The 26,547-nt window shown below is 37.2% G+C and overlaps 1 protein-coding gene across 1 annotated transcript in view; it reads right to left on the reverse strand.

Moving 5' to 3' along the window:
• The window catches only part of HERC6 (HECT and RLD domain containing E3 ubiquitin protein ligase family member 6), a 58,897-nt gene that overhangs the window by 28,418 nt on the left and 3,932 nt on the right, over positions 1 to 26,547 (reverse strand). Inside the window, exons 4-13 of the mRNA XM_077142885.1 lie at positions 24,109 to 24,336; positions 22,810 to 22,904; positions 16,382 to 16,509; positions 15,600 to 15,736; positions 15,041 to 15,108; positions 8,996 to 9,117; positions 8,383 to 8,442; positions 5,323 to 5,416; positions 3,686 to 3,875; positions 654 to 808 (exon numbers count right to left, since the gene is read on the reverse strand). Coding sequence (XP_076999000.1) covers positions 654 to 808; positions 3,686 to 3,875; positions 5,323 to 5,416; positions 8,383 to 8,442; positions 8,996 to 9,117; positions 15,041 to 15,108; positions 15,600 to 15,736; positions 16,382 to 16,509; positions 22,810 to 22,904; positions 24,109 to 24,336 — 1,277 coding nt within the window. The remainder of the gene's footprint in view (positions 1 to 653; positions 809 to 3,685; positions 3,876 to 5,322; positions 5,417 to 8,382; positions 8,443 to 8,995; positions 9,118 to 15,040; positions 15,109 to 15,599; positions 15,737 to 16,381; positions 16,510 to 22,809; positions 22,905 to 24,108; positions 24,337 to 26,547) is intronic.

The raw sequence follows: 26,547 nt of genomic DNA on the forward strand, positions 1-26,547 counted from the left end.
AGGATTACCTCTCAACTCTTTTTGAAATCTCTCAGTCACTGAAACTTTGTTTTGTTCATTTCTCTCTTCTCTCTTTGGGTCAAGAAGGTTTTCTCAATCCCATGATGCTGGGTCCCGGCTCACCCCAGGAGTCTTGTCCCAGGTTGCCAGGGAGACTTACACCCCTGGGAGTCATGTCCCATGTAGGGTGGAGGGCAGTGAGTTTGCTTCGAAAGAGAGGCCACATCTGCCCCCTCAAGCTCTTACAAGTCAGTCACCCTCTCCACCAAGAGGTAACTATTATCATGATAAATTCACTTCGCCTGTTTTTGACATTCATATAAATGAGATCACAGAGTATGCAATCTTTGGTATTTGTCTTGTGTTTGTTACTACATCAGTGAAATTAAACCCATATTGTATGTAGCAATATTCTTAGTCTACTTTTTCTTAATTAAAAAAGCCAGTTACAAAACATCTTCCTAAGCACTCATAAAGTTTCTCGCTTTTTAAATCCCCAATCATATTCTGCAAACACTTTGCTTTTAAACACTTACAGAAAATAATTAACTCCTCATGATTCTTATTTGTCTTATTAAGTCCCCAATTGGCTGAGACCTAATGGATTTCGATTTAGCAAAATGGCATATCCATTCCTTTAGATGAACCCTTACCTTATGCACTTCATTCATCACTCCTAGAAGAGCTTTAATATGACAGTAACTCTGCATGGATTCAGGCCAACAATAAAGCTGAGAGACGATGGCTGCCTTAAGCATCTGGACCAATTTGTTCAGAGAGGACCCTTGCAAAGACGCCCAATACTTCTCTGAGGGGTGTAAAATCAGCAACAATAAATATGATACCTTCCAAAAATCTCTCCGTTTCTACCAGATTCTTTAATGTAAGCAATAGAAAATATTTTCCATTTCTGATGGCAAACCAACAAAATACCTTTTCTAACGATATCATCCAGGACAACAATAATTACTCAGAGATGTGAGAAAAAATTTTTTCCCCTGATTAGTACCATTAGAATTAAAGAATCACTAGAAGTCAAGATTCTAAAGAAATGTGTTGACTGTTCATATTTCTGCTCAATTAATTGACCAATTTCATGATTTTCAAATTGACAATTCTACAGGGTGTCTTACAAAGCCTGAAAATTTAGGTGATCATATATACAATGTCATCAAAGACATTCTCAATCTGTAAAAAATAAAATATTATCTATGTTATGCCAGATTTCTGTACCTTTAAAGGACAACTCAGAAAACAAACCTATGATGTGTTAAAATATATTATCAAGTTAATATAATTAAAACAGTATGACCCAGATGCATGAAAGGCATCTAGATATGCCAGAAATGGATCCAATACATGAAACTCCAATATATGATAAAGATGGCATTGTATATTAGTTGGAACAAAATAGATCATTCAGTAAATATGCTGGAACAATCAGAGAGCACTCCAGAAAAAAAATGCAACCCACATAAACTCCATATGGATTAAAGATTTAAACATAAAAATGAAACAATAAAAATTCTAGTAAGCACATGGAAATTTTTTGTTTTAATTTCAGAGTGAGGCAGACCTTTCTAAGTAGAACCCTAAACCTAAAAGTCATAAAAGAAAATGTTAATATATTAGAATTAGTTAGAAATTATTATGTTAATATATTAGAATTAATTAGTTAGAAAATGTTAATATATTAGAATACTTAATTAAACAATTAACTATTCATGGCAAAAATAGTACAATGTAAAAAAAAAATTAAAGATAACCTAAGGGAAAATATACTTGCAACTCATTATTGATAAAGGATTAGTTGCTCTAATAGTTAAAGAAAAAAATGAAAAATACTAATAATCAGTGGGAAAATGGGCAAGAGGGAAGAACTGATGGTTCAAAGAATACGATATGCAAATGGCTTGGAAATATAACCAGTACAACACTCATAATAAGAAAAACACATATGAAAATTAAGAGGTTTTTTCTAGAATGACAATGACAAAAGTTTGATAACACTGTGGTGGAAATTATGTTGGCTGATTTCTCACATTTGTTGGTGGAAGTGGAAATTAATACATCCTCTGTTGGGATTGCTATGTTGCCCAGCTCCAATGGTGCAATTTACATTGACCACAGTGTGAATTTAAACCACACCTTAAATCTGGGTGACATGATGGCCCATGTAACTGATCCATAATTTCGCAAGTACAATGAAATTTTTCTTGCATATGTGCTGGTTTGAAAGTATTTATATACTCTAGAAAAGCCATGTTTTAATCCTAATCAATCTTGTGGGAGCAACTGTTTCTTCTAATCCCTAGTCAGGAGTATAGGTTGGAAAATAGATTAGATTATCTCCAGAGAGATGTGATTCACCCAATTGTGTGTATTAACCTTGGATTAGAGGGAGATGGGACTCCACCCATGCCATGTGGGTTCTGATTACTTTACTGGAATCCTTTAAAAGAGGAAGTATTTTGGAGAAAGCTTTTGAGTGATGAGAGCAGCAGAGACACAAGAACTGCAGAGTCCACCAGCAGTGATTTTTAGAGATGAAGAATGCCCCTGGGTGAGCTCCATGAAGCAAGAGGTCTGGAGAGGAAGCTATGAGGAATCACCAGATTCTCCACGTGCCTTTCCAGTTGAGAGAGAAACCTTGAATCTCACTGGCCTTTTCAAACCAAGGTATCTTTCCCTGGATGCCTTAATTTGGACATTTTTGTAGACTTGCTTTAATTGGGATATTTTTCATGGTCTTAGAAATATAAACTAGCAACTTATTAAACTCCCTTTTAAAAAGGCCATTCTCTTTCTGGTATATTGCATTCTGGCAGCTAGCCAACTAGAACCCATTTGTAAATTCATATTGTACAAAGAAATGCATGTTAGTATTGTTTTAATAGCCAAAGATCAGAAACAACTGTCCATTAATAAGGGACAGGTTAAGCATAAATTATAGTATATTCTCCCAATAGAACACTTTTTAGCTATTAAATAGGATAAAACAATTTTATACATTCCATAATGGAAAGACCTCCATTAACATAGTTTTAAGTGGGAAACAGCAAAGTTGCCAAAGAATGTGAATGGTATGTTACCATTAAAAAAAGAAAGAGAAAATACATGGATATGTGCTTATTTCTATACTTGTATATATCTATATCCATATCTATATCTATATACATAGAATATATTCTAAAAGCTATATAAAGCACTAAAATCTCTGCCTTCTGGGAGTGTAAATGGGAAGTTTACATTTCACTGAATAACTCCTTTGTATCTTTTAAGCTTTGGACCTTGAACATTAGCTTAAAATTATAAAAGGCCTTTACATAGAACTAAATAAAATAACAAGAATAACACAAAGTTTAACATTTGTGTATTATCACCTCTGGTCAAAATATCTAACATTTTATAACAACATAGCAAATGTTTTAAAATGTGCAATTATCTTGATGGACACTCTATGGTTATCAAACTTTGATTTCAAGCCATGTCAAATTCTGCTTCACATGATAACACTAATGCACATAATAGGTTTAAGTTAATCTGTCCAATAATTAACAGACCATGAACACAAACATTTGCATATCTGAAATCTTCTATCCAATATTTGCTACAACTTCTACTTCAGACAGTGATTTCCCACTGATAGCACAGATAAAGTGACATAAAACATAATCAAACCTACTCATGATCCGTAAAGACTGGTCATTCATTTTACAAACAGCTTCTGCAAATGGAATCACCAGGCTAGCCCAGTTCTCAGAATCATGCATCACAGGACATTCTGGGAGCAGGAGGAAAACTGGTAATGCTTCTTCGTGTGGAGAATAAAATGGAAGCGCTCTAAGGAGATCTTCCCTGAGATATGTGGTTATCTGGGGTCAAAATAAGATCAGGGAAAAGACACAGACTATATTAGATACACAGTATTGTGAGAAACAAACTATGGGACCAGGGATTTCATTCCACTATGATCCAATTAGAATAATCACTTAAGCTTTCTGAAACCTACTGTTCACAGGAAGGCCACAGCTCCCAGCCTCCCCTACACTTAGGTGGAGCCATGTGACAGTTCCAGCCAACAGAATGTGGCAAAGCTGATGTACAACACTTCCAGACCTGGCTCCTAAGACCTCTCCTGTAACCTTCCATACTCTCCTTCCTCATCTGCAGAATACTAGAGATCCAGTTGAGGATATCATGGTCCTACGACCTAGAGAACCAACACTGGAACTTTAACTGGAATTTGTTAAAGCAGCTGGGATTGTTTATTCTATCTAATAGGCATACGTTTCCACCTATAGTGTCTATCTTTACTTGTCACAGGGTTAAATAAGATGATATGCGCAACAGTGCCTTGTCAAGCAAACTGTGAAGTTCTAATATATTATTATTATTTTATTAAGGTTCTTTTAATTATGTCTTTTCTTCCAAATGTCCAACAGAACATTATTTCCATGGAATGCTAATAGGTTATTAAGAGGGATAAATAGAGTGGCAAAGTTAACTAACTTTGAGAAAAATAGGATCAAAGAGTCAGATTTCTTCTAGTATGTGACATCCCAGAATCTTTAATTTATTAATTTGCATCCTGACTCCATAACAGTGAATAACTTTTGGAATGCTGCATACTGAGAACCCTTTTTAATGGAGCCTTCTTTGACACTATTGTTTCTTAGAACTTGCATTGAGAATTGAATCTCAAGTCATCTGCCACATCACATGAATACATTCATTTTTTAAATACACCTGATAATTACTACCATTCTAACTTCCTTGTCTTGAAAATAAAAATGTAGTATCCACTGCACATTAAGGGACACTTTTCCAGTTTTCCTTCCAACCTAGAATCACAAATGTTAAACTTTAATGGACCTTAAAAAGGATCTCAACATATGGATAAAGAAAATGTAACCCAGAAGGGATAAGGGATAAATCAGTAGCAGAGCTTGAACTGAGAATGGGTTTTTCAGTATCCTAGCCAAGAACAAAATTTAGACAAAGACAATCTTATCCTGCTTCCCAAACCAGAGTTCTTTTCACTTGTCATGCCAGACGTTTTTAATCTCTTGAGCACTGGTTTTCTCATATTGAAAAAAACATTAAATATTAAAATAAAGTACATATTGTACATTTATGGGGTCAATGAGCAAATAAATGCCAGAACCTATGGAAAATGGTGAACTCATAATGAACATTAGTAACCTCTCCCAACCCCAGTTAGAGACTCCTCTCACCCAACTCCTAACAGAATTAAACTGCAATTATATTAATTACTACAAAGAAATTCTATTGCTGTATTTTTTAAGTATTGATTATTACCATGAGAGAAATCCATTTCTTTTCTGTTAACTTCTTGAAGGTATCTCTTGCCTTTTGTATGTCTACACCAATGGACATCGTTTCTCCAGTTCCTCTTTGGATACAGGAAATGCAAAACAAACAAACAAAAAAAAAAACCACATAAACAGATGGAAAAGGTTATTTCTAAACTTCCTATGTCATTATATATTTTAATACAAAAAAATTCAAAATTTTTTCTTCAAACTTACCTTTCAAAACAATTTGACATGAATAATGTTACTTGACACAAAAAGCTTATAACTTTTATCTTTCCTTTATTAAAAGAGAGTTGGTAACTTGCAGCTGAGAGTTAGGAATTAACAAATAATTGTGGCTACTGAATCATTACATAGACGTTTTTGTCTTATTTTCTCAAATATTGCAAAATGACCAAACGAAAATTCCCGAGGTTGCTGAACTATGGCTCGGCTGCCTTGACCTCTAATAACGGTGGTATAAATACACAGCCTTCATCTCGTAATTGTAAAAGCATTGTGACTCACCCACATTTGTATCTTCTGATCCTATTTTTCAACTTTAGAGTCTTATGATCACTAAAGACAATCCCTGATGTTTATTAATGAAGGACCTTGAGTCAGCCCAGAACTAACCTATCCTAATTCCTAAACTATCTTACTAGATGAAGCTGGATCTAACCAAAATTAGCCTGCCTAACATGCACAATAATTTGAACTTATAACCCGACAACTCCTCATAGTACTAAAAATACTGTCCATCATCATACGAATGCTGCCATTTTCTTACATACATTCTGTGACTAAGCCCGTAATCAATATGTATATGTTCAATAATCAAATCACTTCTAATTACATCATCTAGAGCCACTGTACTCATTATTCTAAAACCTGCCTTTCTTTTGATACTATAAAACTATTAGGGTGACTGCAGTTCGGAGAGACAGATGTTTAGTCCCATAGGCCATCTGATCTCTTGCTTTGCATTTAACAATGAGCTCCTTCTCTCTTTGAAACTCTGGTGTCTCAGGAATTGCTCATCTAAGCACACTGGGCAGGGAATCTACCACTTTTGATAAGTACCAACAGTTTATAATCTCTATATAGTCTACTACAAATTTGGGCTACAATAATAGCAAAATTTCATATGCTGAGTCTGAAAACTGAAACTACATACCTCTTCACTCAGCCTGCACAATGAGAAGTGAAACTACCTTCAGCCCACATATTTAACACTTACATTAACCTAATTTTATTACTCCACTGTTTTCATTAGCATGACCTCACTATTCCAAGAGACTATTGCAAAGGGAAATTGCATGGTGATCATTATAAAACTTTCCAGACACATCTGTCAAATCTTCAATAGAAAGCAGATTTTGTACCCTAAAGATTCTTTGAATACTTTGCCTCTAAATCCTTGTCATGTTGCTTCCACCAATCTTGTTGTATTGTGATCCTTACTCAGTCCTATTGGAGCTGCCAGCTTTTCAATCTTGCATTGAAAGACCCACCTTAAACTAAACTACCATTTCTCAATACTTTCCTACCTGGTCTACCACATCAGAGACACCAGGAAAGCTTTGTCAAGGTGGTAATTTCTCTGATCTGTCTTATTTACTGGTTGTGTTGGTGGTATTTGGAAAGCTAATGGCAAAAAAAACTAACAATTTTTTTTAATAATATATTAACAATAAATACTTTAGTCTTTAACATATTTAACTGGTTTAATCGACTAACTGCTCAACAGTAATAGTAGGGCTAAAATAGTTTTGCAAGCTTTAAAGCAAAGTATTGCAATTTTTCCCTTAAAGTATATTCTTCTTTGCAGCCTTCAGCATCTTAAGAACAAACCTTGAGACTCATCATCCCTGGGAAGGGACATGGACACTTTTCTACTTAAGCAAGTTAATATTCTTGATGTATTATTCCTCCACTAGAGTTTCTCTGAAGTGTAGAGATTTCCCCACATACATTAAGGATTATCCTGAGGCTTGTGTTGGGAAGAAAGATATATCGTACAGGAGATTCCTTCCATTCCAGCTTGGAAGGATGGATGGGAAAGGAAGGCAGACTGGAGAGAAGGATTGGCAGAAGGAAAGAGAGAAGCAGCTAGGTACACGTGATGTGATTTCTCTTCTGCTTTTGGCAAGGATATATTAGAGATGAATGGGGGTAACTTTTGTACTCTAGGAAGATACTGTCTCATTAGCTGTCAGTTGGAGGCCAAGATGTTTAGCTTTCCTATGCTTCTCTAGTTCCCAGTGAAGTTCTTAGGACCCAAAATTCCTATAATCTCCCAAGGAGTGAGTTAGAATGCAGCAAGACAAGGAATATCTGCAACAGGGGCTAAAAGAGTACCACCTAGCAGCCCAGAGGGTGTGCAATACAAAAGTTTTCTGAAAGAGTGAACCAAGTTGGCACCAATTTTCAACAAGGGCAGGATGTGACCTAACTAAGCAAAGAAAGACGAGAATGAGATACACCAACTGCAGATGAATCAGCCAGGAGCCAGCCTCCTGAGAAAGCAGAGGGCAGCCAAAGGGCCTCTTATACACCCAGGAGCCATACTGGAGAGCAGAGAAGGATGAGAGGAAATAGAAGACCCAAATATCAAGTATCTCAGACCAAGTGTTAAACCAAATAGGAAAGGAATTGTATTTTCCCCTGCAGTAGTGGGGCTAGTTAGAGACAACATAAATAGGATATATTCTCCTTACTACGGATCCCACCATAGTAAGAATTGTAAAGTGCAGCCTCTGAGTACTAAAGTTATGTTAGATTGAACCAATTACTTGTACATACAAAGATCCCGAACAAGCACCATTCTACCAATTAGACAACAGGAAAGTAGGGCAGAGGAAATGTACCATGTTAATAGGAATTATGATTTATAATGCTTAAGAGAAAATTACTTGGAAAATGGAAGAATTCTATAATAATCTATGAACTTTTCTATGTTGGACTTTTTGTTCTTATACAAAATTTACAAATTAACTGACTTGAAACATTTCATTTTAAATAGTCCTCAGTGTTTTGAAAAATGGTAAACCTCATGTATTACCTTTCCTTTAAAAAACTTGCAGTCAGACAGGCAGGAGATGAAAATATCATTCTAATTTCACTGCAAAAGTAATGACGTAAAGGTTAAATCACAATATACAATATAAGTATGTCTCATTTTATCTTATGTCTGATGATGTGGAATTATTATGATACTAACAACTCTCCTAAGGGTGTCCCAAATTCTGTGTACTTTGTCCACGTTGTTCCTAAATCTCACGGAAATCATACATAGTTCATTTGTTCAAGTCATCTAGATTTAAAATCAATCCATCCTATTAAAAACTCAAACTTATGGAATTCCAGAGGATTAAGTTTGAAGATATAAAAACAGCCCACCTTACTGAAGGCTTTGTAAAGACAGAAAACTTTTTTCCATTCACTCCTGCATCTCTATCACCTGCCAAGATGCCTGAGATATCATACATCCTTGCTAAATGAAAGATGAATGAATGAATGAATACATCAGTGAAGTCTTCAAACTAAGAGATGGTGCAAGAGAATCATGACTGAAACGAGAAGGCCTTCACAACAAAGACATCTTCTCGTACTAGGGTAAAATGACCAAGGCTTCACAACTCGATAAAACTGGTTAATAACTTAGACCAAACAACCTCTTAGCCACTTCATGCTCAGGACTTCTGCTTTTCACTGCTATCCATTTTTCTGTCAGGGACTGGTTAATTCGGCTTATTTCTGGCAAGGTTTTCCTGGAAACACTTGGAGAACTAGTTTTCTTCAAAGAAAAAAAAAAAGAATGATCAGAAAAACACGCAAATAGGTCATAAATCACCCAGTAAAGTCAATGGCACTGGTGGTAAATAGTTCCCACCCTCTCAGGCAATGCTATTTGGTTGAAAGATTTTTAGTATCAGATGGTATGCCTAATCTACTGCCTAGTCTTTGCTACTTTACTAAGTCTAAGTCTCCATTTTGTCATCTAAAAAATGGGAAAACAATACTTACCTCATGGACTCTTGTTAAGATTAAATGATATTAAGGACACAAAGCCTTTGGATTATACAATATGCTCCACAAATATTAGTTTCCTTCTCCCCTTTAGTAATCCACAGATTTTTACTTCTATATCACTAGTTCTCAAATTTTAGCATGCATCAGAATCGCACTGAAGGCTTGTTAAAGTATAGATTGTTAGGCCCCACCTCCAACATTTCTGATTCATTAGCTCTGGAGTGGGGCTCCATAACTTGCACCTAACAAGCTCCCAGGTGCTGCTGATGCTGCTGATTCAGGGACCACACTTTGAGAACTATGGTTCTCAATTCCTGAGACCCAGGTGGAGGTGTCAAAAACCATCGCTTGGAAAGATAAAAAGATATATCTGTCTGCAATATAGTCTTCCAAAGGTATCAGTGTTCAGTTATATATCATAGCTATGACTCCATTGAACTTGTGAGTCAGAGTTTTGCATCACTTTCTTTTTGATGCCCAAATAAAGTCTTCTTTACTAAAAAGTGTTGTATCTGATTATATAAAGATATAACATTTACAATGTGACTGTGTGATTGTGAAAACTTTGCATTTGATGCTCCTTTTTCCCCAGGGTATGGACAGATGAGTAAAAAAATATAGATAGAAAAATAAATAAACAATGTGGGGCAAAGGGTAAAATAAAGTGGGTAGATAGAAATAGAGTGGTCAATGAGAGGTAGGGTACAGTATGTATGAGTTTTTTTTTCTTTTTGTTTCTTTTCCTGGAGTGATGCAAATGTTCTAAAAAATGATCATGGTGATGAATACACAGCTATGTGATGATATTTTGAGCCACTGATTGTTCACCATGTATGGAATGTATATGTGTGAAGATTTCTCAATTAAAATATGTAACTGTTTTAAATCCATGTATCTTTTCTCTCCCTCCTCCTGATAAAAATCCCTCTCCTGGACTCCTCCATACAGAATTAGTTCATCTGTTTTGCACATCAAACACACTACAGCATGATCGTTTATCTATTCATCTTTCTGGTTGCCTGGAATGGCAAGTGACATTGTGACATAGCTGTTTTGATGCCAGGGACCTTTTGACAAGGTCTAAAAGAATTATTAAGCTGTCATCATTTTTTAAAAAATCAGTAAGAAATGGATAAACTAGATATTTTCAACTGATTCCTGGGAGTTTAACTTATCCTATCTCTGATTCCCACCTTTTCAAATAGCATTTGATAGTACTTGATGTTAAAACCTATTTTTAAAGATAGGTTATTGAAGTATAATTCACATATAGTAAGGTCCACCCTTTTTAGGGATATGGTTCCATGAGTTTTGACAAATTTATACAGTTATGTAAACCCCACCACAATCATGATATAAGAATATTATCATCACCACCCAAACTTCCTCATGCCCACTGTAGTCCATACTCTCTCTCTCTCTACCCTCATTCCCTAGCAATCCCTGACCTGATTTCAGTCCCTATAGTTTTGTCTATTCTAGAACAATCTAAAATATCTGGAGAACCATCATAGGCACTCTTTTGTTTCTGGCTTCTTTTTCTCAGTGTAATGTTTTTATGATTCATCCATGATTTTGCATATAACAAAAGTTCTTTGCTTTCAATTTCTGAATTGTATGTCATTGTGTAAATGTGCCACAGTTGGCTTGTCCATTTGTCTGCTGATGTACATCTGTGGTTTTTGTAAAAAAAAGGTTTTGGTTATTATGAATAGAGATTCTATGAATATGTATTTATATAAGCAAAGAACATGTCTCTTCACTTAAAGTTTCCTTCAACTTCTTGAGATGAGTCCTGGGCGACCAGTATCATTCATTCAGAAAGAAGCTTTGTCCTCTTCTATATCCAAGGAATATTAGGTCAAGGAGGCACTCCTCACTGACACAAACTATCTCCTTAGCTTTATTCTGAAAATCCGCCTGTTCCTCTGAAGTGCGTGATATCAGTCTCTATCATCTGCTCCCCCTTTTACAGCAATATCTCAATGTCCTAATCACTCCCCTTCATTCAATGAAAGCTCTAGTACCTGACTTTCTGTCTTCCTCAGCACTTCCACGCCTGTCATCATTCTTCCTGTTGTCATCCTTAGAAACTGCAATCGATGAACCCAATTCCTCTCCCATCTTCATCTCTCAATTCCTAATGTCATTTTTCACTTTTCCTCTGCTCCACCTCAGCTACCCCTACCTCAGATCAGGGATTCTCAACCTTAACACCACTGACATGTTGGGCCAGATAATTCTTTGCTGTGGAGGGCTCTCTTGTACATTATAGGATATTTAGCAGCATTTCTATTCTCTACCCAGTAGATGCCAGTAGCAGGCCATCCTCCTTTTCCAAATTATAACAACCTAAAATGTCTCCAAATATTAACAAATGTTCCCTGGGGGACAAAATCATTACCAGTTGAAAACCACTGCCCCATGTTTAGGTGAGATCCTGGAGTTTATAATCATCAATCACTGTTTCATTTTCTAAACTTGGAAAATTTAGAATTTTCCAAGATTTTCTAATCTAAATATTCTTCTCTCTGACCACCACATACTATTTTTCTAATTCACTTTAGTGTAGAACTCACAGTCTAACATTCTTTGTTGCCTTTATCTCCACTGACATTACTATTTGTTCGTTATCAATTACCTTTCTCTCCTCTTCCTTACCCTGCTTAGATTCCATGATTCAGCACAATAATCAGTCCTTTGCAAATAACTCTTGTCTATCTCCTGTTTTACTTATCTAGCAAGATTCTATCAGTACTTAAAACTCAACTGTTGAGTACTCCAAAATTGAATCCAAGCAACCTAATATCACTGAAGAAAATCACAAAATTGTGCTGACTTCACTTCATAGTAATTTATGATGATACACTCCAAAATAAGTAGTAAATACTGTCTAGTGTTTCCCAGGATATTTACTTTCCCACTCTCTGAGACAACTATTACATATCTTCCTTTTACTCCTGAATCTATAACACTCCTCTTCTCACTCTCAGATGGTGTAGTAGTTAGGTTCGTGTGTCAGTTTGGCCAGGTGATGGTGCCTAGTTGTTCTGTTGCTGTGGACTTAAATCATCAGCATCTGAAATTCATCTATAGCTGATTACATCTGCAACTGGCTAAAGGGAGTGCTTTCCACAATGAGTAATGTTTGATTTAATTAACTGGAGACTTAAAAGAGAGAGGTCAGAAGAGAGGCTTGGCAGAACACAGCAGCCCTGTGTACTTTTGGCTCAGACCCAGACGTTTGGAGATGCAGAAAGAAAATGCCCCTGAGAAAGCCATTTGAACTGAGAAGCCAGGAGAAAGGACCAGCAGATGTTACTATTTACTGTCCCAAATTAGCAAATTTGTAACTAAATAAATCCCCTTTATAAAAGCTGGTTCATCTTTGGTGTATTGCATTCTGCCAGAATAAGCAAACCAAAACAAATGGTGACCTGGCCTTGGGAATCATGGAGAAAACTGGAGCAAGTAGGCAAGAACTTAACCATGTTTCCACTATCAACCTATCCTCATCTGCACTGTTCCTGGTTAGAATGGAATAAGTATTTCTGTTCAAGCCCCCTCAGTTCTACACTGGATCCCACTTCCTGTCTCTTATTCTGTAACACTGCTTATGCAATTATTGTTTCTTATGCATGATCTTTTCACCATCCAAACTGGCTCATTCTCACTGTCATACAAACATGACTTAAACACAACCTCTCCCATATTCTTTACTCCTTGTTACAATTAGAGTTCTCATAGTCATTGTTTCCACCTGTTCTCCGCTTATCGCCTCTATTTCTCTTATTCTCCTCTCCTGCTCAACCCATTCCAGTCATATTTTTACTGTCTCTCCACTGAGATGACCCATCTTACCAAAGCAGAAATAAACCATAGTGCTCACCTTGCTTGACTGCTCAGCAGCATTTTACAGACTGGCTACTTCCTCCTAGAAATAGTTTCTTCTCTTGACTTGATGAACCACAATCTCCTGATTTTCCCTACTTTACAGACTATTTCTTCTCTGGCTCCTCCTTCAATACTTGATCTCTAAAGGCTTGATTTTGCCCCATCTCCTCTCAATTTTAAGCTCTTTCTACGTGATCTTTTACTCAGGTCCCTGGCCTTAAATCTCATCTATAGCTTCATAACTGCCATTTTTACATTTCTGTGCTGATATCTTCCCTGAGTTCCAGAGTTGGACAGTCAACAAAGACACTTGATCTCCTCTCCAAGCACATTTCAAACTGAACCCATCTCATCTAACTGACCAGTCTCAAATAATCAGCTCCATTTCATATAATTCTTCATCCTTTCTTACTATGTTCTGCCTCACTGGCATTTTTCTGACCTTCACACATGCCAAAGTCATTCTTGTCTCACATTTTTCCCATGTGCTTATCTACCTGGAATGCTCTTTTTCTGGATCTAAGTATGGCTAAGATCTCTGCTCAAATGTTACAACCTCTTGGACATCTTCCTTGGCTGACATTTCTAAAGAAGCTTTACCCCATCAAGCTCAGACGGCCTGTTTTGTTTTCTTTAGAAAATGTGTCACTCTTTAACACAATCTGCACTCACATGTTTATTGTCTATCCATTCCTTCTAGATCCAAGCTCCATAAGTGAGAGTAACTGGTCTACAGTATTCATTATTATCCTTAGCACTAAGAGCAGAGCCTAATAAATGAGAGGTACTCAATAAATATTTGTAGAATAAATGAATAAATAGCTATAACAGAGCAACCAAAGTAGAGTATAATCTAACTATCCCCAGCAGCACAGAAACCTTTGCCTCTGACTATTTCCTGTCCCAGGGACTACAGATAGGGTCCATAGGGATGTCAAGTTTAAAATATTACTGATAATAGAAAGAAAGTCCAATGAGGAAAATATGTATGCTTTTGTCTCCATACACACATTTCAGAACTCACCCAGAAATACAGTAATGAAATTTTCTCTTTTAACAATTAAGAGGGCAGTATAGCATGGTGGGTAGCTAAACTGCTTGGGTCTGATTCTAGCTCTGCCATGTATTAGCAGTGCAATTATGGGTAAGTTCATCTCTTTTTTGAGCCTCAGTTTCTTCTTTGTAAAATGCAGGAAATAATACCAAATGGAATTGATATGAGGATTAAACATGTTGATCCACTTAAAGTACTCTGATTGGTGCCTGATGTGGTGACTGCCATTAATATAGTTGTTACTGTTATCATCATCATTTATATTGTTACTTGTTAATAAAATGTGCAAAAGCAATGAATTTTGTTTTGGGAGTCTCATCTGTTAGGAAGACAGACAAATAAAGACGTGAGTATTTTATAATATATTTTAAAAAGCATTCTAACAGAGGACCTTATTATTTTAGTATAAAATCTGAATAATATTATAGTTCAAATACCACCCTGAAATCTAGAGAAAAAAGATGATTTATTAAAAGAAATAGAAAGAGGGCGGGCCGCGGTGGCTCAGCGGGCAAAGTGCTTGCCTGCTATGCCGGAGGACCTCGGTTCGATTCCCGGCCCCAGCCCATGTAACAAAAACGGAGAAACAGAATACAATAAAACAAGAAAATGTTTAAAGATGTTTCCCTTTCTTCCTTCCTTCCTTCCTTCTATCCTTCCTTCCTTCTCTCTGTCTTTCCTTAAAAAAAAAAAAAAAAAAAAAAAAAAAAAAAAAAGAAATAGAAAGAGCAATAAATACCTGATAAGTTGTCACAAAGTTGGCATATGCCCCAGCAAAAATGTGTTTGACTTGAACATTCACAAGGTCTAAAAGAGAGACATAAATTCATGCTTGAAGCAAAAGTCAATCTGGTATATTACCAAGTCAAATTTACTTATTTATCAGCTATTTATACTCCCATAAGTGGATGTTGACTACAAACAGCATGAAATATCAATTTTGATCAAATGGCATCTCATATAAATCACTTAGTTTAAAATTTAATTTTAATGCATTTGTATATTGAGGTCAGGCTGATGTGTTTTAGAAGAGGTTTGATTAAATACATAAAATATATAGTTTCTGAAAGCTTAAGTGATCAATTTAGCATCTTCTTTTGAATAACTTTAATCTTTGGAAACAATTATCAAATACTTCAGGAATCCTATTGCATTAAAAGGAAAGGTACAATGTACATATTTAAAACACAAGTATTAGAGGAACCACAGTTTTACAGACTCTTTTAAAAGGAAACTAATATTTCTTCTCCAGCCACATTAATTAACACAAAATATGAATTGGGGGGAACCACTCATACCTTTAGCAGACATCAGGTGACCAAAGTCAAAGTTCTTTGTCTGAGTCTGTGGTTGACTTGGACTGCTTCTGTGACTAGGTCCATGACCAAAAGATACCACCTGCCCAGAGGTGTAGACATATGCAAGGGTGTGATAACTACAAGAGAGAGAAAACATTTCAATGAAAACCAGGGCACTCACAATTTTGAGAAAGATGATGTTTCCTAGCATAAAACAATAGACATCTTATACTAAGAACTCAGGTCTCATATCACAATGCCAGTGTTAGAGGGGTACAAAATGAAGGCGATACACAAATGGTAGGTGAATATTAAACTTATTACTAACCTTAAAGATAGGATATTATTGATAGGTGAATAAGGCTTTTACCATGGTTTCTATCATTTTTGCTTCAAATGCAAACAATTTTTTAAAATAGATTAGGTCGGTAATTCTCAATAGTAGCCATAATTAGGTTATGCAAAACTGAATGCATATCCAAATATAATATACATCTTCTTCTACATGCATTAAATTACCCCAGTACCCAGCACCTCGTTAGGTGGTTTATACACAATAAGTCTCCAATAAATTCTTGTTAAATAAATGAAATGTTTAACATAAAGAAGAAAAAAACAGAAAAATTAAACTTTTCCAAAGAAGCAAATTTTCAGAAAGGAAAACTACCTATAGAATACCAGCCATGTTTTTAAGGTTTTAAGGCTTGATGACATAACGTGAGTGATTTCTAAGGAATAAAATATAACACTTTCTGTCTATGCTAAAGAAATAAGCCTATTACCTTCCACAGTCTATCTGCGAAACAAGGCCACCAATTTCTTCCACGGGTTGTGGGCCTCTCTTCTCAGCAGAGGAGCTATGTCCCAACTGTCCATAGCTATTGTCTCCAAACGTGAATACTTTACCATCCTGTTTGGAAAAGGAGGAATCAGATTAAGTTCGGGTTGAAAATGTAATTAAAAGCTTAAGTATTAAGAATCATAAAGAGAGTTAATATAAGAGCATTATATGAAATACAAGCTCTCTATCAATAGGAGGGCTCCTTTATTTATTATTTTTAATAGTGAATATAGACTTAACATGTTAAACAAAAAAATTATTGGCATTCCCTTAGGAAATAAGCACTTAAGAAACAGGTGTTGAATGACTAAATGCACACATTAACTGGTTCAAGATTAACACCCACATTTAAGTATAGGGTTGCTTTATTTATTTGAGCATTCTCCTGAAAATAATTTCTCTTGAAAAGATGCTTCTGTGCACACCATTGAGAACATAATTAACAGCACCGAATTACATATCTGAATGTGGTTAAGGGGGGAATTTTAGGTTGTATATATGCTACTAGAATAGAAGTTATAAAACAAAAACACCATAGGACTGTACAACACAAACAGTGAACCCTAATGTCAACCATGGATTGTAGTTAATAGTACAATTACAATATTTTTTCATCAATTGCAACAAACATACCACATGAATGCAAGGTTCTAATAATGGGGAGGTGGGATGGGAACTCTGCATTTTTTTCCATGTTTTTTCTGTAAACCTACAGCTTCCTTACAAAAAAAAGAGATGATTCTGTGATTTAAAAAATTCAATACTTCTCGCACAAACTAAGAAAAAGATTACCCAAACAACTGAGGGCTTCCTAATTTAAGACATGTGTTTAAACAAAAAATAAAAATTATTTGAGGTATATAGTTTTGAAACAAACATTTTAACCATACAAATAGTCTTCACATCTACTCCTATGGCTATGGAGAGAATCCACCCTGTTGGAATATATCATACTGCCCATGCAAGAAGAGGAGGAAGTATTTCAGGAAGCTGCCTAAGAATTGTGTTGAGCAACAAATGGAGCAAAGCATGTTCTAGTCTGTAATGCAGATTCATGTCTGAAAACTATTCCATTGTATAAAAATACCACTTTTTGTCTATCCATTCACCTGTTGATGGATGTGTGGGTTGCTTCTACCTTTTGGCTATAATGCTGCTATAAATATTAATGGACAAATATCTGTGGAATTGCCAAGCCAAATGGTAATTCTATGTTTAATTTTTTGGAAAACCACCAAAGCTGTTTTCCACAGCAGCTACATCATTTTATATTCCCACCAACAAGGCACAAGGGTTCTCCCTTCAATACTTGTTATTTTCTAGTTGTGTTTTTTTGTAAGCTTTACAGCAGGGGTCACACTTCGTTCTTTTTCCATGCATGTATCCCATTATTGCAGCACCGTTTGTTGAATTTTTGTTTGTTTTTTCTTTCTTTCTTTCTTTGTGGGAAGTGCATGGGCTGGGAATCGAACCCAGGTTTTCTGCATGGCCGATGAGAATTTTACCACTGAATTACCTCTGCACACCATTTTCTGTTTTTTAATAATAGCCATCCTGGGAAGATGATGGAATAACGACAGGCAGAATTCACTCTTCCACCATAAAACAACTAAAGAACAGGCAGAATCTGTCCAAAGCAGTGGTTCTGGGCCTCAGGTGACCAGAGAATGACCACTGCAATATATAAGGAAGAGCGGGATGAAAAATAGAGAAACTATGACTCAGAAATAGGGGTGAGCGCACTCAATCACAACCACCCCTGAGGCCTATGGCTGTGCAGCAGCTGGACTAGGCAGTTAAGAAGCAACGCACTCCTACTTCAGCTGCCAGCTGGTGAAGTTAACCTTCTCATTCCCTCAGCCTAGAGTCTTTCCATGTGGGGGCCCAGGAGTCAGTAGGTTGATTATATCCACATACAGAGATCCTGCTTGGTGTCCAGAGCCCAACTCCCATTCCCAAGGCTGGTGCCTAGATTTGGGGGAGATGAAGAAGCACTCCCCTTGGGAGGAGAGGAGGACTCAGAGCAATGCTGATCTGACAGCTGGTTGGCAAGGGAGACCCTCTAGGTCCTGTAACCTTGATTCTTTCTGCACAGGAGTACTAGGACACTCATGACTTGGCTGCTTACATAGCAGAGAGATGGAGCAAGGGAAGGAGCTTCTGGTTTCGGCAGACTATCACAGAGAGGATACAGGTGGTCAGGCCTTGATTGTCTTTGTTTTGGGGCTGAGGTACGGTTAGATTTTACTTGCCTGTCCTTCTGGCAGCCCCATAGACATCTGGCCAGAGTAGATTGCTTTGAAGCACTCAAATTATTGGTTATTAATTCCACTGAGCATAAGAACCAAAGGACATATTACCAGGGAAGCTGGGTGACTCTTGTATCTTGCCAATCTTTGCATTCCTACAATCAATCTGGATGTCTTTAGAATCAAATTCATGTGAATATAACATAGCTTATTTCTCCAAGGAATCTTTCCCCTTTTCCCTCCAAGAGCTAGGATCTGTAGCCCTAGGTTCTGCTCTCCTCTGTACCATGAGGTTCTCTGCTTCACCATATTTCCTTACCCATATCTCTTAAGGTTATTTTCCATAGATTTGGAGTTAAGTGAACACAAAATGTCTTGACATTGTATATATCCTTGTACCTGTTTTTGCAAACAGGAAGTGGGTTCTGTGTTTTAATGTTAATATGAACATCTTCAAGCCCATAGCTGTGCACCAGCCTTGCCAGCTGTTGAAATGCAGCACACTCCTGGGCCGGCTGCTGGCCAGTGAGTTTGACTCTCTCAGTCCTGTAGCCTGGAGTTCTTCCACGTGGGAGTCTGGGAACCACCAGCTCAATTGTAGCCACAAGTGGAGTCTTTGCCATGGTACACACTGCCCACCTCCCACCCCTAAGCTGGCGGCTTCCAGTGCATCTGTACCTGGTCTGCCCTCCCCTGGGGAAAAGATGGAGAAGCAGAGCAGTCGTAAACTAAAAGTTGGCCTAATAGGGCAACCCTCTGGGGCCCACAGCCTTGAACTAGTTTGCACCCTCCTAACGGGCTGCTGCAGTCTGGGAGGGGCAGGGTTTTGGCGATAAGTGTCACAAGAGTGCCTTATGCTGGGAAGACTTGAAAGTGTAGTCTGGAAAGCTGCTTTTCTGCCCAGCCTCTAAGAGCCTTCCAAAAGGAGTTGCACCCCCTGAGTGAGGCTCTGGGTCTGGTTTGGCTGGGAATTACTGAGAAACCAAGTGCCAAAGGAGACCTTCAACATGAACAAAAAACAAAAACAAAATCTTAGACGAAAGGGAAACCCACTTTCAAAATAACCTTATCAAGATAATCAAATGCCAAGACACCAGCAAAAAAATCACAAGACACATGAAGAAACAAGAAGATATGGCCACAAAAAATTGAATATAGAATTGCCATAGGACCCAGCAATACCATTGCTAGGTATCTACTCAAAGGACTTAAGGGCAAAGACACAAACGGACATTTGCACACCAATGTTTATAGCAGCATTATTTACAATTGCAAAGAGATAGAAACAGCCAAAATGTCCATCAACAGACGAGTGGCTAAACAAACTGTGGTATATACATACGATGGAATATTATGCAGCTTTAAGACAGAATAAACTTATGAAGCATGGAATAACATGGATGGACCTAGAGAACATTATGCTGAGTGAGTCTAGCCAAAAACTAAAGGACAAATACTGTATGGTCCCACTGATGTGAACCGACATTCGAGAATAAACTTGGAATATGTCATTGGTAACAGAGACCAGCAGGAGTTAGAAACAGGGTAAGATAATGGGTAATTGGAGCTGAAGGGATACAGACTGTGCAATAGGACTAGATACAAAAACTCAAAAATGGACAGCACAATAATACCTAATTGTAATGTAATTATGTTAAAACACTGAATGAAGCTGCATCTGAGCTATAGTTTTTTTTGTTTGTCTGTTTGTTTGTGTCTTTTGCTTTTTTCTTTCTTTTTCCTTTTCTTTTTTTAATTATTATTATTATTTTTATTTTTTTCTCTATATTAACATTCTATATCTTTTTCTGTTGTTTTGCTAGTTCTTTTCCTAAATCGATGCAAATGTACTTAGAAATGATGATCATGCATCTATGTGATGATGTTAAGAATTACTGATTGCATATGTAGAATGGAATGATTTCTAAATGTTGTGTTAATTTCTTTTTTTCTTTAATTAATAAAAAAAACTTATGAAGATCATTGGTCAGTTATTCATGAAGATTTATAGAGTGATCATATGAGGTGGAAGAGGTATAACTGAGAAATTAGGATTTAACAAATGACTGTGATTATTGACTCATTAAATAGATATTGCACTTTGGTTTCTAATGTATTAAAATAACTAGAAGGAAAAACTAGAAATTGTTGAACTGGAATCCAAAAGTCATGTTCTTTGATATGACTGTAAATCTCAATACCAAAAGCCAAGTCCGTACGTGTGTGCGTGTGTGCATGTATATTTACATCTGCTTGTAAGTCTTTCAACTGTGTAGAGTGCAATATTAGTGGTCAATAAAGGCTGGGATAAGGGTCTTAAAAAAAAAAAAGATATGGCCAAGCCAAATAGTCAAGTTAAAAAGTAGGAGGAAACATAGAATTTGGAACAACTAATCAAAGACGTTCAAATGAATTTCCTAAATAACTTCAACGAGACAGTTAAATTGACAAAGGATATCAAGAAGACACTAAAAGAGTATAAAGAAGAGTGTGAAAAGAATAAAACATAAATGAAAAATACTGTAGATCAAATTAGAAATATACTAGAGACACACAACAGCAGATCTAAAGAAACAAAAGAGAGAATATGTGACCTAGAGGACAGCACAACCAAATGTGAATGCACAAAATAATAAGTGGAAAAATTTGATTTGGATCTCAGGAAAATGACTGACAACATGAAGAGAAGAAATATAAGAATCATCAGTGTCCCAGAAAGAGAAGAGAAGAGTAAAGGGCCAGGAAGATTATTTCAGGTGATAATTGAGGAAAATTTCCCAACCCTTGGAACAGGAATAAATATGAAAATCAAGGAAGCCCAACATAATCCAAATAAAATAAATCCAAATAATAGTCATCCTAGTGGGTATGAAGTGGTATCTCATGGTTTTGACTTGCATTTCTCTGATGGATAATGATAAGTATCTTTCCATGTGCTTTGCTCATTTTATATATCTTCTCTGGAGAAATGTCTAAGTCCTTTGCCAATTTTGTAGTAGGATGCTGTCTTTTGTTGTTGAGTTGCAGAGTTCTTTGTATATTACGGTTATTAAATTCTTATCAAATGTTATTTGTAGCATTTTCTCCAATTTTATAGGCTGTCTTCTAACTTTCTTGACAATGCCTTTGATGCACAAAAGTTTTTATTTTGATGAGGTCCAATTTATCTATTGTTTCTTCTATTGCTTTGCTTTTGGTATCATATCTAAGGATCTATTGCCTCATAAAAGGTCCTGAAGATCCGCCCCATACCTGTGGTTTCCTTCTAAAATTTTTGTGGTTTTAACTCCTATCTTTAGGTCATTGATCCATTTTTTAGTTAATTTTTTAGATGGTATGCAGTAGTAGTCTGATTTCATTCTTTTGCATGTGGCTATCCAGTTTTCCCTGTACAATTTGTTGAAGAGTAGCTGATTTCGTTTACTGGCTGCTAAAACTAATGCCACACAATGGATTGACTTCAACAATTAGGAACTTATTGGCTTAAAGTTTTGAGGCTAGGAGGAGTCCAAAACTGAGGTCACAGCATGGCAATACTTTCTCCCAGAAGACTGCAGGGTTCTGGGGCTGGCTGCTGGTGATCCTTGGTGCTTGGCTTTTCTATCACATGGAAATGCACATGGCAGTGTCATCTCCTTTCTCTTCCAGATTCCATTGACTTCCAGCTCCTGGCTGCTCCCATGGCTGCTTCTGTCTGTCTGACTTGTACTCACTTATAAGTGACTCCTGTGAACTGAACTGAAGCCCAACCTGATTCAGCTGGGCCACGTCTTAACTAAAGTAACATCTTGAAGAGATTCTAGTTACAGTGAGTCCAAACCCAACAGAATGCTGACCAAGACCAAGAACATGTCCAAACTAGGGGACACAATTAAAACTACCACGGTAGTTTCTATATTTATCCAAATTAATAAGTACCTAAAAATGCTTCCTAATGCTGAAATTAGATTTTGTTTTCAATCTCATTGTTTATATTTCATTTTCTCCTCTACAAATGTTTGCACATTGAATGGCTATGTCCAAATATTAACCGACATCCTGCTTTCAACAATAATGAGAATATACATCTTGTGGTAACATTTCTCTGGGATTTAAAAAACAGCAACACATTTTGGATTACCTGGGTAAGCACTGCCGTGTGCTCATAACCACAGCTGATATAAATGACATCTAGATTTTTCAGTGCCCCAATTGAACGAGGCTTGTAGATTTTCTCTGTTGAAAGAAAGCAGAATTTTTAAAGTATGAGAAACATTCAGATTTTACCTGTTATTAAAATATCTTATATAATTCATTAAAATAATTAAAAAAATAAACAGTCAGAAATATCATCAAACAGAAGGAAAACCCTGCTTTTGAAAAGAAAAAATGTCACATAATAGGTACTACTGCAAATATGTAATGATAATTGGGATAGTAAGAGAACCTTCCTCATGCTGTGAGAGTTAAATGAAATGAGGCTTAAGTCCCCAGCACCGTGCTGACACATATAGGTGCAAAAAATAAATTAGCCGAATGTAGAAATTGAACAGAGGAGGAGGGGGTACATGGGAAAGACTTGAGGAAGTTTGTTTTAGAAGTTGCTATAGGAACTGGTGTTTTCCCTTATGGCCTGCTGTCTTCTAATCCAGCAATTCCCAAACTCTGCTGCACATTGGAATCATCTGTGGAATCTAAAAACTATGGATGCCTGGATTTCCAACCCCAGATATTCTGATTTAATTAAAATGGGGTACAACCTGCACAGCAAGATTTTTAATTGCTCCCACGGTAGGCAGAATAATGGCCTCCCAAAAATGCTCGCTTCCTATTCCCTGGGGTTTGTGAATATGTTGTTACATGGCAAAAAGGCATTAAGGTAGCAGATGGAATTAAGGTTGCTAATAAGCTGACCTTAAAATAGGAAGATTATCCTGTATTATCTAGGTGGACCCACTGTAATCACTAGAGTCCTTAACTGAGCAAGAGAGAGGCAGAAGAGTCATTGCCAGAATGATGTGATATGAGAAAGACGTGTCTGATCACCATTGGCATTGAAAATGGCCATGAGCCAAGGAATGTGGGAGGACTCCTGAAGCTGGAATGGCAAACAAACATACTCTCCCCTAGATCCTCCAGAAAGAAGCACAGCCCTACTGACATCTTGATTTTAGCCAATGAAGTCTATGTCAGATTTCTGACTTCAAGAACTGTAAGAGAACCAAATTGTGTCATTTTAAGCCACTGAGTTTGTGGTAATCTGTTAGAACAGCAATTGGAAACTGATGTGGCTCCCCAGGTGACTCCAATCTGACATAAAGTTTGGGAACCACGTTTCCAACTTTTGAGACTGCACTTTGCAGGGCTGGTTTTCCAATGCGGGGCTGGGCGTGGGGAGGGAACCCAATGGTTTACTGTAAGAATGAGGTTATCCCATTACCTGGGACCTTTTTTCCACTGAGCGCCAGCTGACTTGCTTTGTTGCTTCCCCAGCCAAATGTAGTACCAGAGAGGGACAAGGCAAAGCTGTGATCCCCTCCTGCAGCCACCTGAGCCAGGGGAATCCCCTCCAGGGACTTCACTCTCTGCGGACTGGCTTGGGAAGGGAACTCCTTCCCAAGGCCCAGCTGACCATCGCTGTTTTTTCCCCACGAGAACACTCTGCCATCTACAAAAATAAGCAAATTCAGAATTGCATAAACACTGGGATATCAAATTCAAGTAGAACATACCACTGTAACTTACGAATGTTTAGAGAATAAAACAGGGATAAAGGAGGGAACAGGATTAAAGGATTCTGACAATTCTTGGACAAGATCACCCTCAAAAATCTCTTCCACAGCATCCACTCTTCTCCCTTCCAGTTAATAGTAACTGTTCTTTCAGCCACTCAGACTAAAAAATATTGGAGTATTCCTTGATTACTCTCTTTCTTTCACACCCCTCAACCCAGCAAATCCTAAAGCCTCTATCTTCAAAATCTACCTGGAATCCAACCTCTAAGTTGGTAACTTAGGTAACAACTAAGTTACCACCTTAGTCCAAGACCTATCATTTTCTCCTGAAAAACTGGTCTCCCCAATTTTACCTTTGCCCCAAGCAGTCTGCTCCCCAAAGAGCTGCCAGAGAATTCCTTATTTTTTTATAGTGGTAAAATGCATAATATAAAATTTGCTAATCTAACCATTTCAAAGTGTGCAATCCAGTGACATTTAGTACATGCATAGCGTTGTGCAACCATCCCCACTATCTAGTTCCTGAATATTTTCACCATCCCAAAAAGGAACCCTGTACTCAGTAAGCAATCATTCCCATTTCCCCCTTCCCCTCAGCCCCCAGCAACCACTGATCTGCTTTCTGTCTCTATGAATTCGCCTATTCTGGGTATTCATATAAACGGGATTATATAACATGTAGCCTTTTGTTTCTATTCCTCCAGGTTGTAGCATGTATCAGTACTTCAATACTTTTATGGCTGAATAATATTCCATTATATGGATAGCACATATTTTGTTTATCTATACATCAGTTGATAGACATTTGGGTTGCTTCTACCTCTTGGCTATTGTAAATCATGCTGCTATGAACATTAGTGTATAAGTTTTTGCTTCAACACCTGTTTTCGATTCCTGGTGGTTTATACCAAGCAGAGTGATCTTTTAAAAATTTAAGTCAGACCAAACCCTTCAGGAGATATCTCACACAATGAAAGGGCTGATTCTTGTACTCCCTATGGCCATCTCTCAGACCTCATCTCCCCTTTGCTCATTCCTCTCTGACTTCCCTACTGTTCCTGGAGTACATCCCTAACCCCACGGCCTTTGCATCTGCCATTCCCCTTGCCTGGATCATTCCTACTACAATTAGTATCATGTCTCCCTCCTTCCCTTCCCATAGGTCTCTGTTCACAGGTCATCTTACAAGAGAATTCTTCTCTGACTTCCTTATATAAAATGGGAAAACTCCTTCCCTGCACCCAGGTACTTACTCTCTGTCCCTTACCTTGCTTTACCTCTTTCCACAGCCTTTATCACAACCGTCTATACTACATAATTATTTGTTTGGGTGGTGTGATGATTAGGTTCTGGTATCAACTTGGCCAGGTGTTGGTGTTCTGCTGCTGTGGATTTAAGTCATCAGCATGTGAAATTCATCCATGGTTGATTATATCCATAGTTGGTTAAGAGGAATGCCTTCAGCAATGTGTGAGGTTTAAAAAAGGGAGGTCGGAAGAGATCTCAGCAGAGCTCAGAGCAGCTCAGATCCAGAAGTTTGGGGATGCAGAAAGGAACCACCCTGGGGAAAGCCATTAGAACCCCGAAGTTGGAAGGGAAGGACAACAGATGCTACTGTGCGTCTGCCCATGTGAAACAGGAGCTCAGACTAAAGCTACCTGCCTTTCCTCCAAAGAACCGTAAATTTGTAACTAAGTAAGTCCCCTTTATAAAAGCCCGTCCATTTCAGTTGTACTGCATTTGGCAGTATGAGCAATCTAAAACAGGTAGTGATTGGCTCACTTTTCCTGCTTCTCCCAGTATGAGCTCCATGAAAGCAGCATCTTAGGTTGTTCATTGCTTTATCCTCTTTGCCTGACACACTCTAGGCACTCAAATATTTATGGAATAACTGAGTGGGAAAAAAACACATTATGCTGAATGTGACCAGAGAAAAATAATTTATACCAGGTTAAATTTGAAGCTCTTCTAATAATTACATATCCAGAGAAATGCCAATAAAGATCAAATTTTTATACTGAATATAATATATAAATATATTTATTTTTAATTTTCAGTTCTTCTAAAGCTATTTTTACTGCTGAGCAAAATTTTGAAGGCATGCTGCAAAATGACAAAATCCCATGAAGGTCTCTAGGAACTCA

The sequence above is a fragment of the Tamandua tetradactyla genome, chromosome 24 (genome assembly GCF_023851605.1).
Source record: "Tamandua tetradactyla isolate mTamTet1 chromosome 24, mTamTet1.pri, whole genome shotgun sequence".
In the NCBI taxonomy this organism is placed as follows: Eukaryota; Metazoa; Chordata; class Mammalia; order Pilosa; family Myrmecophagidae; genus Tamandua; species Tamandua tetradactyla.